Source organism: Talpa occidentalis, unplaced genomic scaffold (genome assembly GCF_014898055.3).
Source record: "Talpa occidentalis isolate TD23 unplaced genomic scaffold, MPIMG_talOcc4v2.1 talOcc4.2, whole genome shotgun sequence".
Classification (NCBI taxonomy): Eukaryota; Metazoa; Chordata; class Mammalia; order Eulipotyphla; family Talpidae; genus Talpa; species Talpa occidentalis.
The window spans coordinates 128,293,464-128,309,376 of record NW_023602073.1 but is presented as its reverse complement, the minus strand read 5'-3'; the positions used below and the strand labels follow the sequence as shown (position 1 = coordinate 128,309,376).

The following is a 15,913-nucleotide window of genomic DNA, read 5'->3' as shown; positions in this document are numbered from 1 at the left end:
TTTTTATGCCTGGAGTTGACCAGATGTGTCTCTCTTTTGTTTTGAGGGGAATAATAAAAGGCTTTCCTATAGAAACAATCACCTATGTTATTAAAAATACAAATGGGGGCCTCCCCGGTGGCACAGCGAGTTGAGCGCCTCGCTGTGAAGCTGTCTGCAGCCTCTGCAGTGAGGGTTTGATCCCAGCAGGCCAGCGTGGATCTCACATGGCGCAGCAGACCTCTCCTATCTTGCCCGCTGCTCCCCTCAGAAGTGTATTTCTGTCGTCTGCCTTTTCTGCTCCCTGCTCTGCCTCTGGTGAATCCTCTCACCTTCCTGCACCTCTGGCCTATACCCCAGCAGTTATATAAAAATAAATAAATAAATCTTTTAAAAAAATAAAATAAATAGGGGCCTCCCCGGTGGCACTGTGGTTGAGCGCTGGGTTGCGAAAGCTGCCCGCAGCCTCTGCAGTGCCGGTTCGATTCCTGGCCGCCGGCGAGGGTTCCACATGGCGCGCAGACCTCTCCTGCTACCGGCTGCTCCCCTCAGCAGTGTACTTCGGTCCTTCTGCCTGCTCTGCTCCCCGCTCTGGCTCTGGTGAATTCTCTCACCCTCCCGCGCTTCTGACTGTACCCAGTGCTTCTATAAATAAATAAAAAATAAATAAATCTTTAAAATAAATAAAATTAAAATAAAAACGGATCTGGATAGTGGATCCTAGAAACTTGGTTTCAACATAACTTGACAAAAATTTGGAAACCAGCAGATAGTGCCTTTGTTACTTCAAGACACAGAAACAGCAGCTTTAAGTGCAGAGAGTACTATTATATACTATGACATGATAACATAAGTGTATTTTATTAGGGAACACTTTTATAACATAACCCAAAGGACAGTCCTGTAAATAGAATAAACTTTCCATTGCAATCATGTTTTCCATTCTTCTTTTTCTCATTTTTCTCTGAACAATAAGAAGTTTGCCATAATCCACCACTATTTCCCCAACTGATATTTAGATACAACTTTTAGGGTTCCAAGCCATTAAAAAGTGTATGTTTGGAGAAATAGCTTTATAAACATGTTTGCTTCTGTTTAGGTTCCAGCACCTTCCAGAAGCCTTTGCCCTTGAGGACTCTGCTTCCTAGTAGGGGAAGTAATGAGTTGGGCATCCTCCTTGTTCTTCCTCATGGTTTTCCTCTTCCCCAAATCCCAGAGATCATCAGATTGTATCACTTCTGCCTTTCTCAGTACTATCATTCACTAACTCTGGTTTCCTTCTCCCTTTTTCATCTTAAATTTAATACCCAGCACTCTGTCATTCTCTCTAGCACTGCTTTCTGTACACCAACCTGGAAGACACAAACACTTACTACATTACATATTAAATAGCTTGTTTCAGAAAATTGACTCCTATGGAATAGAGTGTTATTAAACCCATATCACATCTGAGATGACTATGGCCTGAGAGGTTAAGAGTTGGGGAGATTCTGGATTCAAAGTTGTATGAACACCTGAAATCTGATCCTCTTTCAGGCTCATGTGTTCTAGAATGCCAGCAACCACTATCCTTTCACCTCTCATCTGGTAGATGTCATACTCACCTCCTCACCCAGTTTAAATACCATCAACAAACATTTTAAGTTCCTAAAAGTGAAGCTAAAGATGGAAAAGATCGTAACTGGTTCTCATGATTTTTGGTAATAGTTTGTCTGTCTGTCCATCATCCATCCATCCATCCATCCATCCACCCACTGACTAACCATCTACCTGTCTATCTTATGCCATATTATTATCAATTATAGTATATATCTATTCTATGCCATTTTATATGATCAGTTAATATATAATTACTGAGTTCTTATAGTAAGCTAAGTCCTTTCTAGTCTCTTTTTTATTATACATCTCAGTGGTGGGTAATATTTCATTCATTTTAGAGATGAGTAATCTGACACAGAGAGGCTCAGCAGGTTATCTGACATGACATGACAGGAATTGTCCTCCATGCTTTCTGATTCAAACCTTGGTGCAATCTTTCTTTAGGAATTCTCCTTCTTATCCAGATTTTCCCCTTCCACATTATACCCAACTTATCCACTATAGCTGTTGACTACTCTTCAAGAAATAACATAGTAGTATTATGGAAAGTTGAAGGATGACTCTTGCTAAATTCCACAGCTTCTGAATATAGCAAATGGTTAATATTAAGTGGGAAAGTTGGAGGATCTTAAAGATCTACTGCAAAAAAGCAAAAAAAATTGAAAATTCATTTATCAATACTATATATACATCCTCAAATATATTAATCACTTAAAAATGTTGTTACTAAACTATATATTAATCACTTAAAAATGTTGTTACTAAACTACTAAACTATATTATTGCAGCTACAAGTTAGTTTCATTAGGTAGGAAAAAATATACCAGAACACATATTCAAAAGATGTTTTCCTAAAAAAAAAAAACTAAAGCTTAAACAAGGCAAACCTGGTTTCAATGCACAGGTAAGAATAGAAATGTTTATTGGCAATGTTAATTTTAACACATTTATTTAATTCCTTGCTCATGTACCCGCACACTCTCCATTATACATACAGTTACACTTTGAGAACACATATTTAAGTACATACATGTATGTGATCATATCACAGAGTTTTATAAATGGGGCCAGAGTTTTTGGTTTTGTCTTGTGTTTAGTCAAAAATAGATTGTGGCTGTCTTTCATTGTCAATTTACATAGAACTTCTTACTTAGTGTTCTTTAATGGATTTATAACATCCCATTACTTAAGCAGGATTTTTTTTTTAAATCTTGACCCATGTTGATCTACTGTTTTTCTCCAGGGAAAAACAGCATTGTTAATTGTAGTCATCATCTAGTACATTATACTCCTAGTACTTATTTATCTTATAACTGGAGGTTTTCAATTTTTTGACATCTATAAGGAACAAGTTTTGATTTTGTGAAACACATGAAGAGAGATGTTAAGCAATATTTTTCTAAAAACTTATATATGACAACACATTTTGAGTAATATATTATTTTTCCATAATTTATGATATAGTTTTTAAAACATTTATTTTTATTTATTTATGCATACAAGAACTGGGGTGTAGGCCAGAGGAGCAGGCAGATAAGAGGATTCACCAGAGACAGAGTGCAGAGCAGAACAGGTAGATCTACTGAAATACACTGCTGAGGGAAGCAGCAGCAGGTCATGTGGGTCATCTCCTTGGGGTCACCCAAGTGGGTCACCTCCCTCGTGGGGGCTCAAACTCATGCCTCAGTGGCAGGTGATAACTTGATAGTGTTAAGACTTAACCCCTGTGCCATGAGGGAAGCCCCAGGTTATAGTGCTTTTTATTTTATCATAGACAAGGTATAAACTTTGGTCAGTGTTGTTAGAAAAACAGAAAACTGCCTTCATAATGACTGGAAGGAAAGGCAATAAACCTTATGGGATGAGAAATCAGTCACATAAAAGGACAATCACTGTGACAAAAATTGCATGATCTGCTCATGGTTATTCCCACTTATAAAATATCCCCTAAATATAATACATGAGCCCTTTCCTGACTATGAAACTATGACTCAGAGCCCAGTCTCCATGAAACAAGCTGCTCAAAATAGAAAGAAAGTGAACAGAGAAAGACAGGGAATAGAAGACTTTACATGGAACAATGAGCCCTTTGAAAGTGAAAGAAAGATAAGCCTGGTGGAAAGGGAAGAAGGCACAGAACATCTGGAAGAACAAAATAATTAGCAACTGACAGCAGAAAAGTGCATAGATTCATGTCCTTCATTATTTAGTACATAAATTTCTATACAATGTCAAGACGTTCACTAAGAAACTAAAAGCATAAAGTTTATGCTATTGAAATTGAGGTACCATTTCTTTTTTTTTTAAAGATTTAATTGAGGTACCATTTCTCCTCCCTAATTTAAAAATCATTTCATTGCACTCTGTTCATTAAATGAGCTGCAGTTTTTCATATCACAGTTATTGGAAATGCCAGTGTATTACCAGATCCATTTCACATTTTTCAAATTATCATTTGAAATAGAACATTATAAAAAATTTAAAAATGGTTGATGAGCTATCTTTTAATACTTGACTATATATGGCAAGTTTTAATACTCTATAAGCTAAGGGTAAACTAAAGTTAAATCAAAAGAATAAGAGCAGTTACAATAATTGAATGAGCAAAATAGCTCTTAAACATAATAAGGTGTTATAAACCTTCCCTTCCACCACAAATTAATAAATGAATCAATCACTTTTGTAATCACAAAAGCAAAAATGCCATATTGTGATCCATAGGGTTTAGCGCCTTTGCTTTCTCTCTTTGACATATTGGTCTTTGATGTGACTCTCTTTTCCATCAATCTTTTCAATATTTTAGTCTGTCTTCTAATTACAAAGTATATTTCTTACAGAATCATCTAAAGAAAGCCAGAAGAAAAAAAAATAGAAATCTCTTCATGTCCAAACTTAATTTATGCCAAAGCTGACAATTGTTTATGGTGTACTGTTTGTTCCTCTGCCTCTACTCACAGGCACCCATGCAGAACATGGCAGTGCTGTATGCAGGGGGCAGGAGACAGGAGATGGATGCTGGGAGAATTCTTAACACAGAGACCAAGCAGACATTATGTGCATTTGATTTAATTGCTACCCAAAGTACCCTGGGGGGGAAAAATCAATAGCCAGGTGAAAACTATTCAGAGATTTTTGAAATGAGAAGAAAATTTTGTAAGACAAAGAGGAAAGGAAATCAAAGAATCAAAGATGTTTTCAGGATACAAAGGGGATTTCAAAGGATTACAGGAGAAACAGAGGGAAGTCTCTTTAAGGGTATGCTGATCTCAGAAGCAAATATTTTTGAAGAAGTGACAGGGAAGTGCATATTCTAACAAGAGTGAAAAACAATGATATATCCTATTAAATCTGAAGAGCAAATTTGATTTCCCTTCAATTGTCTTTATTTAAAAACTCTTTTCAATTGGAAACTAGAAAGTTACGTTCAACTTCCTAGAACCACTTGCTTATGTTTGTTCAGAGAACAAATTCATAGTTGCTGAACTGTCCTTGAAAATCTTGCCACTCACAATAACCTTTATGGCTTTCCTAAACCATGGGTAAAATAAAGCATAGATCAAAGGGTTCATGGCTGAGTTATAATAAGCACACCAAACACAAATCTCATAAATATAGGCAGGAGTTATAAAGCCCATAAAGGCATCAACTAATGAATCGATACTATATGGTAACCATGAAATCATGAATGCTATCACTGTGATACCCAAGGTTTTAGCTGCTTTTCTCTCTCTTTTGGCCACTCTGGATTTATAGCTGTCTGATGATGACTTTGTTTTGCTACCAGTATTTTCTATCTTCTTAGCCTGTTGTCGAGCCACCAGAAAAATATTACCATAGAGAATTATCATAATAAAGGTAGGTATAAAGAAGGCTAAAAAATCTATCAATACCCAGTTTTGATTTACAACTACCTGACAGCCTCCTATACAGTTGACAGCTCTAGATAATTCCTCCAGCCCGTCATCATAGGCACCTGTGTAGAATACAGCACCGCTGTACACAAGGGGAAGGATCCAGGAGATGCTGACGCACAGCCTGGACACAGACACCGTGAACTTGGTAGGATATACCAGAGGGTCAGTCACAGCAATGTACCTGTCGATGGAGATGAAGCTCAAGTGGAAGAGAGAAGAGTAACAAAAGGCCACATCACAGCAAGTATGGAAAGTACAGAAACTTCGCCCAAAGTACCAGCAGCTCTCTATGGACCTGACCATGCTGAAGGGCATCACAGACACACCCACAAGAAAGTCAGCACAGGCCAGAGAGGCAACGAGAAAGTTGGTCGGAGAATGCAACTGCCTGAAATGAAAGATTGAAATCATCACCAGGAGATTCCCAAACACGGCCAGCACAGCTCCCAGGCCAAAGACTGCATACAAAATCACCCTGGGTCCAGGGGAGTAAGGAGATTTCACACAGGATCCGTTCACGTTCTCATAGCAGAGCTGCAAGGCTGCAAGCTGGGACGAGTTGCTGCTCATGATGTTGCAGTTTGCATTTGAGAATTCTGTTCTTCTTGATTATAGCAAAGTATATGGGAGTCTAATTTTTAGTATTCCTGGGGAAAAAAACATAAACACACCAGAATACCTGAGAAAATTAGCAGATACCATTACTAATGATTTTCTAATTCTAAAGTAAATGGAAATATTTTATACTAAATTAAAATACAGCAAAAAATGCATAGTACAATTTTACTGGTGTTAATTTCAACTGACTAATGCCTGGTTGTCATATTTGATAAAAATTCCCATTGAGTCATGAAAATATAGTTTTATTTTTACCTCCAGAGTTCTTCTTTGCAACAGGCAGTGGTTTGGAAAGTAATTATGGAGTTGAAGGATCACTTCCTTTTATCTTTACCTCTATGTTGTGGTCCTGCTTTATTGCACAAAGCACACAGTCCTTCCAGATTTAAGTAAGTGCCAATCATTGGGATAATCCTTAGGTGGAATCCCTACAGAGCAAGGTGTGAACTTGGATGATTATTTTCAACATTGATTATTAACAGTTATTCTACAACACACTGCTCTTACATTAAATTCTGTTAGTCATTATGTCTTTTAAGGCAAAGATTTCTTTTTTTCTTATACTTGAACCTCACTTATTTTTAATTCTAAATTTATACCTTATTGGATTTTTCTTATAGACATAAAGTGAAAACAATGAGAGTTAATACTTAGCATTTTCTCTCTTGCTAAGAATTATTTTTTGCATCTGTATTGGCTACCAGCAAGCAGAAAATGTAATTTAAGTACAACATGAAATCAATTAAATACATTGTGCAAAAGCATTTTAAAACAACATAGTACTTCAATGCACCAGTGTTTCCTGGATACTACTGTCCCTGCTAGGGGAAAGGACATCAGTTCTCTTTTCAAGGCATTTTCATCAGAAATAGATCTATAACGTGTCTTCATTCGCATGAAAAAAGGGCAGTGTACTCTTGTGTGCACTCTTGACTGCACAATCATTTGCGGTGCCAGATGATACAACTTTCTGTTTCTGAGCTAGAAAAGATTAACTGGAATAAAGACCAGTGGGAAATAGAAACACTTTTTTTCCTTTTTATAATTTGCCTCTTTTTGGAATATTGGAACACCGGAAAACAAGGAAAAATATTATCTAACCTTCTAAAGAAGGGTTCAAGACTTTCCAAAACAGAGATGTGATCTGTTAGTTGTGAACTTGCTTTAAGTTATAAAGTCTGTAGATTATGGTGTTAATCCATTTTACCTTCTGATTGCCATTCCAAAAAATAAGTATTCATAACCCATAATCTTTCAGATTCCTGGAAGTCTGATTTTGTTAAATAATGTTATTTGCTTTCATAGGCAAAGGTCTAGGATGAATTTCTCCACTTTAATACCAGTGATATTTGAGTTCTGATAACACTTTAATGGGGGGCTTTCTTCTGTACATTGAAAGTTGTCAGCAGCATCAGTTTTATTAGGTACCAGTAGATGCCAATAAAATCCGCCCAGTTGTGAAAATCAAAAATTGTCTGTTTTTTTTTTTTTAAATTCTTTCTTTCTTTCTTTCTTTTTTAAAGATTTATTCATCCATTTATACAAGCACTGGGTACAGTCAGAAGCACAGGAGGGTGAGAGAATTCACCAGAGCCAGAGTGGGGAACAGAACAGGCAGATTGACGAAGAGGTACACTGCTGAGGGGAGCAGCGGGCGGCAGGAGGGGTCTGTGTGCCATGTGGGCCCCTCGCCCGTGGCCAGGGATCAGGGATCGAACCGGCGATGCAGAGGCTGCGGGCAGCTTCGCAAGCCAGTGCTCAACCGCTGCGCCACCAGGGGAGGCCCTCAAAAATTGTCTCTTGACGTTGCCAGAATTCCTCTGAGGATATAATTGCTCAAGTTACCAAAAGTAACTCGTAATATTTGCTGCTTTGGCTAGAAAAATAGCTTTATATCTCCCTCCATTACTTGTCATTTGTCAATTAATTCATCCATTTAATAAATATTTATTGAGTTTCAGGAGCCAGCTTTAAAATAATGAACAAAAAGATATGATACCTAACCTAATGAAGTTTGCAGTCTCGAGAGAGGGAAAAACCTAAAACAAGAAAATGAAGAAATTGATGTATGGATACAAAATTGTAAAAAGTATTAGAATGTGAAAGGTAATAACTTGTGATAGTACAGACAGCACATAGACAGACAGGTGTAAATAAAAGGGGCTTCCTACAAACAGACTAAGGTAAAACTACAAACAGAATAGGCTAATTTACTGCTTTAAAATTATAGAATTTCTACATAATATGTACTAGGAAAAGGGAAAGAAGGTAGAAGTGAAACAAAACAGTTGGGATTTTCAGACTTTTTCTAACAGAAGAAAATAATGCCAAGGAAATATTATGCCAAGTAGGGGCGAGGGGGGGCTGGGGGGTGGAGAAGCCAAGCTCTGGTGATCTAAAATTGGAACAAAGTGGGAGGCCTAGAGCCCTGTGGGAGGTCAGGAAGAACCTTGTTTGAACCCTAGATATCCATAAATTGGTTTATAAAACAAAGAGCTAGATATCTTTCACTTTTTTATCAGCTCTGATTTTCCATTACTCTAGCTTAGCTAACTCTTATGATAAGCCATCAAGATTTATACCTCTTCCTCTTTCACCAGCCCTCTACAACTTTCAGGACCCAACTGGGACAGGTTTAGAAATGCTACTGGTATAACAGACTCAAACCAACTTGAGAGCATTAAATCTTTTGAACAAAAACATGAGAGCAAGATCTGAAACCAGCTGCTTTGATGGACCTAACCATCTCTAAAATACTATCAAGAGCTCAGAGAGCCTCTCTAACTGATTTGAATATTTAAAATGTATCTTCAAAAAATAATCACTTATCTAATCAATTGTACTGAAAACTGAGAAATTGATGTATTTATTGGAAAGTGTTTAATTAGAGTTAGAAAAAGAAGCAGAAACTGTTAAAGGAGCCGCCCCTGAACCAGTGGGTAATGCTCATGGCAGCTTCATAAGAGCTCTGGAGCTTGTTACTCCACCCCCTGACTTTTCAAATGAGGTCTGCTGGGAAGTAGGGGTGGAGTGGAGCCGCCAAGCAGACATTAAAAAGACTGAGCAGGGCCTCCCTGGTGGCTCAGGCGGTTGAACACAGCGCTGTGAGGCTGTCCGCAGCCTCTGCAGTGCCGGTTGGATTCCCGCCAGCCACAGAGCAACCCACATGGCGCTGCGGACCTCTCCTGTCTCACCCGCTGCTCCCCTCAGCAGTGTATTTCAGTAGATCTGCCTGTTCTGTTCCCCACTCTGTCTCTGGTGAATCCTCTCATCCTCCCGCGCATCTGGCCTGGACCCCAGTTCTTGTATAAATAAAAAAGAAATCTTAAAAAAAAAAAAAAGAGCACTGGAGACTGGTCTCTCTTTTCAACATAGGTAGTTATTTCTTGCGCCCTATCTCTGCTTGGCATCAGATGGCATCTCTTTCCTGTAGCTCCTTCTTACAGCTGTCCTGCCCTGTGGACTGAAAGTGCAAGCTCTGGCTTGTACCTTTGTATCTGCTCAGTAGATGGCACCAGCTTTCACGCCAGTCTCTGCTAAGCAAATGTTATCTGGAGTAGAACAGGTAGCATCTAGCAACATGTTGACCAATAAAATTCCTTCTCCCCTCTCTTAGCTATTCCTGATCTTACTCCTCTATATAAATAAACACTTTGTGTCTCTCTCTGTATATCTACTTTGGGTCTTTCTTGTATTCTGAAGCATGCTGGTAAAGACTCACAAACTGGATCATTTCTTTTTTTTAAGAATTATCCCTTTATTATAAGATTTGCATTTATTTTATTTATTTTTGCATAGAAGAGCTGGGGTGTAGGTCAGAGGTGTGAGATGGGGGGGGGTGGTTGAGAGGATAATACACCAGAGACAGAGGGCAAGACAGATCTACTGAAATACACTGCTAAGGGGAACAGCAGGCAAGACAGGAGAGGTCTGTTGTGGAATGGGGGTTAGCTCCCTGATCAAGAATCGAACTCAGTCCACTTAGACCAACACGGTGGTAATGCTGAGACTTTAACCCTTGGACCACCAGGTAGGCCCTGGGTTATTTCTTTTACCCTCAGGATTGCTCCATAATAAAACTAAGGGGGATTTGTTTGCATAACTAGGGATTCTGATTCTCAGAGTCAACAACAATGCGTCTAAATTATTTGGTGGTAAAAACTGAGCTGTACTAATATGAAGTCATTTCTAGAGCTCATTTCTTACCACTCTGTCTCGATATTCATGATCTGCTGTAGGAGCAGGAATGTAGTCATTTGTTTCACATACTTCACTAGTATATATGTATATGCAAAATATGAGGATGTACCTTTCAAATTTTAAAATCCTGATTTCCAAAGTCGCAAAGTTCTCAGATAAGAAATTATAGCACTGTCAATTACAAATTCTAGGTTTTGACCAAGTGAACCTGAAGCTGCGGTGGAGTGAAAAGTGAGACCCACTAGGGAGAGGTTTGCAAGGAGATTGGATGCATCTAAGCACATGGTCAAAGCTATGGACTCTGAACACATATCCCTACACTTGAATCCAAACACTCCCCAACTTCTTAACCTTGCATGCTACAACATCTCATGGGAATAAGAACACTGTCTTCCGCATAGTATTATTATGAAGACCCAAGAGCTAATTTTCTTTCTTTTTTTTTTTAAAGAAGGCCCGTTTATTTATTTATTTGACATTTATTTATATTTATTTATACAAGCACTGGGTACAGTCAGAAGTGCGGGAGGGTGAGAGGATTCACCAGAGCCAGAGCAGGGAGCAGAGCAGGCAGAAGGACCGAAGTACACTGCTGAGGGGAGCAGCGGGCGGCAGGAGAGGTCTGCGCACCATGTGGGACCCTCCTCTGGTGGCCAGGGAGCAGCCGGGGATCAAACCCGCGCTGCAGAGGCTGCGGGCAGCTTCACAACCCAGCGCTCAACCGCTGCACCACTGGGGAGGCCCAAGAGCTAATTTTCTTAAACAAGTTACATAATGCATAGTGCAGCATGTATTTATGTTTTACTGGAGACTCGGACAGCATGCTGGTATTATGTTTAAGGTGAAAGAAGGGAAAATGACACCATGGTAAGTGTATGACAGTGTTGAAGAAAGACAGTAGTGACACAGTCTGAAGAGCTGGGGGACTTGGGGAGGAGGGAGATGTTCAATACCAAGAAGCAAGGAGCATGCCTACCTGCTCACTCTGCTTGCTAGGAAGCAGTCTTCATGTGAAAGTCAGGTTTCTAGAAAGTGCTGGAAGTCTATAGAAAGACTCATGTTCTAAACTTAAGGCTCAGTAGTTCTTCATTTTAGTGTTGTCTTGGTACTCTAACACAACTATATCACAATGTCAGTGTCTAAGAATCACTGTCCCATCAATTAATATTTTCAATTTAGCAAAGGGGACATTTTTGGCAAATAAGACATATATTATTCCTTTTTTTTTTTAAAGATTTATCTTTTATTTATGCATACAAGAGCTGGGGTGTAGGCCACAGGTGCGGGGGGTGAGAAGTTTACTAGAGACAGAGTGGGGAGCAGAACAGGTGGATCTATTGAAATACACTGCTGAGGGGAGCAGTAGGTGAGACAGGAGAGGTCTTCTGCACCATGTGGGTCAGCTCCCTGGCCGGGGATCGAAGTCGTGTTTCAGTGGCTGCAGATAGCTTCATAGCGCTGAGACTTAACCCTTTGTGCCACCAGGGAGAACTCTATATTTACTCCCTTTAAAACAAACCTAGTCAGCCCCTAGACAACTTTAAAATTAGTTAAGTCAAAAAAAAAAAAAAAAAAAAAAAGGATAACAAACCTGGCATGATTCCATGGAGGCAGGTGTCCAAGCAATCAGTCACCCCCATTTCATAAATGTCTACTATGAAAAGAAAAATGGATTTTTCTACTTTTTTTTCACATTTTTCTACTTTTTATGTTACAGCAGTGAAATTAATTAGAAGTATGTAGTCATATTATATTTTCATGTTTGGTGTTAGTTATAAAGAGGAGCTAGTCTTATGCTAAGATGGAATTAAATGGAGGTCTCTTCCTAAGGGCTCTAAAATCCTTGCACATGTATGGTGCTCTTCAGATAATATTGAATAAATGTGCTTGCACCTGATAAAGATCAAAATTAGGGAACAGCCATGTTTCTTAGAATTTATTATTCTAATGTCAAGGGCAGGATTTGGAGGCAAACTTTTGTTTGTCTTGCATCATCTAAAGTTTTCAACTCATAACTATATTTGACCTATAGTTTTCAAGTTTTGACTTTCTTTATGATAGTCCAGTAAATACGCCATCTCCCCAGTGATTGAGAGTGTGAAACATTCCTCATTATGATTAAAGTAGGAGACAGATGTGTTAATGAGGCTCTGGGGTCTCTCCAGTACTTAAATTCAGACATTTGTTAATGAGAAGGAGAGATAGAAGTTCTGTGTTTCTGTCTCTTTGAATTAGTGTCTAAAGGTAACCAAACGCAAAACAGGGTCAATGTGTTAAACTGTAAATTAACAGCAGTTATTAGTGATAACACACAACCAATATATTAATTATGTTTCTAATTATTATTTTAAATAACAGTCTGTGCAGCTCTTCAAGTTAGTGTCTGAGTCATTCACTATTTCATTCATTACATAATTCTTTTATATAAATAATTATTAGAAATATATGCTGCCATTTATGGAACACTTGGAGTGGTGTGAGAAATAATGCAGCATTATTTTTTCTCCAGTCGAAGCCTCCAGATGTGATTGAGCAAATCTTCATCATCCTTTCTGTCTCAGGCAAACCACTTATCTGTCCAATCACACTGAGTGTAAATAATTCCATTTTGATTAAATCTAATTTAAAACTTCCTTCATGACTACTTGAGTATTCTTGTGATCCCTGTCCTCAGTGTTAGCCAAGTCTGAATTTAAAAGGCTTGGTTTTACATCAACAGATACACCAAGATTGAAATCATACCAACCATCTTTTCTGACCACGAAGGCATCAAACTAGAAATAAATCATAAAAAGAAGGCAAGGAACTATCCTACCTCATGGAGATTAAAAGCCACACTACTGGAAGACCACTGGACTAACGAGGAGATCAAAGAAGAAATTAAAAAATTCTTTGAATTGAATGACAAGGAGGACACCAATATCCTAAATGTATGGGATGCAGCAAAAGCAGTAATAAGAGGAAAATATATAGCAATAGAAGCTCACATCAAAAAACAAGAAAGAACTCAAAGAAACAACCTAATCTCGAAGCTCAAAGATCTAGAAAAAGAACAACAAAAAAACCCCAGAACCAGTAGAAGAAAAGAAATAATAAAAACCAAAGCAGAAATAAATGAAATTGAAACTAAAAAAACAATCCAAAAGATCAATGAAACCAAGAGCTGGTTCTTTGAAAAAATAAATAAAATAGACAAACCCCTAGCCAGGCTCACAAAGGAAAAAAGGGAGAAAGCACAAATACACAGAATCATAAATGAAAGAGGAGAAATCACAACGGACACAGCAGAAATCAAAAGAATAATCAGTAACTACTATGAACAGTTATATGGAAACAAGTTCAACAATCTAGAGGAGATGGACAAATTCCTACAACTCTACAATCACCCAAAGCTAGATAAAGAAGAAATAGAACACCTAAACAGACCAATTACAAGCAGCGAAATTGAAATGGTAATTAAAAACCTCCCCAAAAACAAAAGCCCAGGACCTGATGGATTTACAAATGAATTCTACCAAACATTCAGAGACGAATTAGTGCCTATCCTTCACAAACTCTTCCAAAAAATTGAGAAGGAAGGGACAATACCAAACACGTTCTATGAAGCCAATATTACACTAATACCAAAACCGAATAAGGACAACACAAAAAAGGAAAACTATAGGCCAATCTCCCTAATGAACACTGATGCAAAAATCCTCAATAAAATTTTAGCTATCAGAATCCAACAATGTATCCATAAGATAATTCACCACGACCAAGTTGGATTCATTCCAGGGGCACAAGGATGGTTTAACATCCGAAAATCAATCAACGTTATCCAACACATCAACAAAAAGAAATATAAAAACCATATGATAATATCAATAGATGCTGAGAAAGCTTTCGACAAAGTGCAACACCCATTCATGATAAAAGCCCTTGAAATTCTTGGGATACAAGGAACATACCTCAACATCATAAAGGCCATCTATGACAAGCCAACAGCCAGTATCATTCTCAATGGTGAAAAGCTGAAAGCAATTCCATTAAGATCTGGAACAAGACAAGGATGTCCACTCTCACCACTGCTTTTCAATATAATACTGGAAGTCCTAGCCAGAGCAATAAGACAAGAGAAAGACATCCAAGGAATCCAAATAGGAAAAGAAGAAGTCAAACTATCACTATTTGCAGATGATATGATAATATACATAGAGAACCCCAAAATCTCCACAGAAAAACTAATTCAACTCATCAATCAATTCAGTAAAGTGGCAGGATACAAAATCAACACGCAAAAGTCAGTAGCCTTCCTATACACAAACAATAAATCTGAAGAAGAAGAAATCAAAAAACCACCCCTTTTATTATCGAAACAAAAAAAATCAAATATTGGGAATAAATCTAACAAAAGAGGTAAAGGACCTATACAAAGAAAACTATAAAACACTGTTAAAAGAAATAGAAGAAGACACAAAGAAATGGAAAGACATCCCCTGCTCATGGATTGGAAGAATAAACATTATTAAAATGGCCATCCTACCAAAAGCAATATACAGATTCAATGCTATTCCAATCAAAATCTCAATGGCATTCTTCAAAGAAATAGAACAATTATTGATGAAATTCATATGGAATCACCAAAAACCCCGAATAGCCAAAGCTCTACTGAAAAAAAAAGAAGGAAATGGAGGCATCACACTCCCAGACTTCAAACTATACTACAAAGCCATAATCATCAAAACTGCATGGTATTGGAACAAGAACAGACATACAGACCAATGGAATCGAATAGAAAATCCAGAAATAAACCCACAGATTTATGGTCAACTAATCTTTGACAAAGGAGCAAAGACTATGCATTGGAGCAAAGAAAGTTTGTTCAATAAATGGTGCTGGGAAAACTGGGTCGCTACATGCAAAAGAATGAAGCTTGACCACTACCTCACACCATACACAAAAATCAACTCAAAATGGATTAAAGAACTAGACATAAGACCTGAAACCATAAAATACATAGAAGGAAATATAGGCGAAACACTACGGGATTTGCACATCAAAGACATCTTTACAGACACATCACCCAAAGCAGTGATAGTGAAGAGAAAGATAAACAGCTGGGACTACATCAAATTAAAGAGCTTCTGCACAGCAAAAGAGACAATAACAAAAACAAAGAGAAACCCCACCAACTGGGAGAACATTTTTGCACCCAACACTAATGATAAAGGACTGATCACAAAAATCTGCAAAGAGCTGATGAGACTCAGCAACAACAAAGAAAATAATCCAGTCAAAAAATGGGCAGAAGAGCTAAAAAGAAACTTCTCTGAAGAGGAAATGCAAATGGTCAACAGACATATGAAAAAATGTTCAACATCACTTGTAATCAGGGAAATGCAAATCAAAACTACCATGAGATACCATCTCACACCAGTGAGAATGGCACATATTAAAAAAACTAGCAACAACAAATGTTGGCGAGGATGTGGAGAAAAAGGAACTCTTGTGCACTGTTGGTGGGAGTGCAAACTGGTCCAACCACTATGGAGAGCTGTGTGGAGATTTCTGGACCTACTAAACATAGAGCTTCCATATGATCCAGCAATTCCACTCCTAGG

General features: G+C 38.0%; 1 protein-coding gene across 1 annotated transcript; it reads right to left on the bottom strand.

Moving 5' to 3' along the window:
- Positions 1-5,024: 5,024 nt before the first annotated feature.
- Positions 5,025-6,126, bottom strand: LOC119253447 (trace amine-associated receptor 6). The gene has a single exon (XM_037520981.2). The coding sequence runs from the start codon at positions 6,060-6,062 to the stop codon at positions 5,025-5,027; it is 1,038 nt and encodes a 345-aa protein (XP_037376878.1). The 5' UTR covers positions 6,063-6,126.
- Positions 6,127-15,913: the final 9,787 nt, after the last annotated feature.

What these genes read in the sequence shown, in the direction of transcription:
- LOC119253447 (XM_037520981.2), bottom strand. Translation starts at nt 6,062, where the DNA reads ATGAGCAGCAACTCGTCCCAGCTTGCAGCCTTGCAGCTCTGCTATGAG.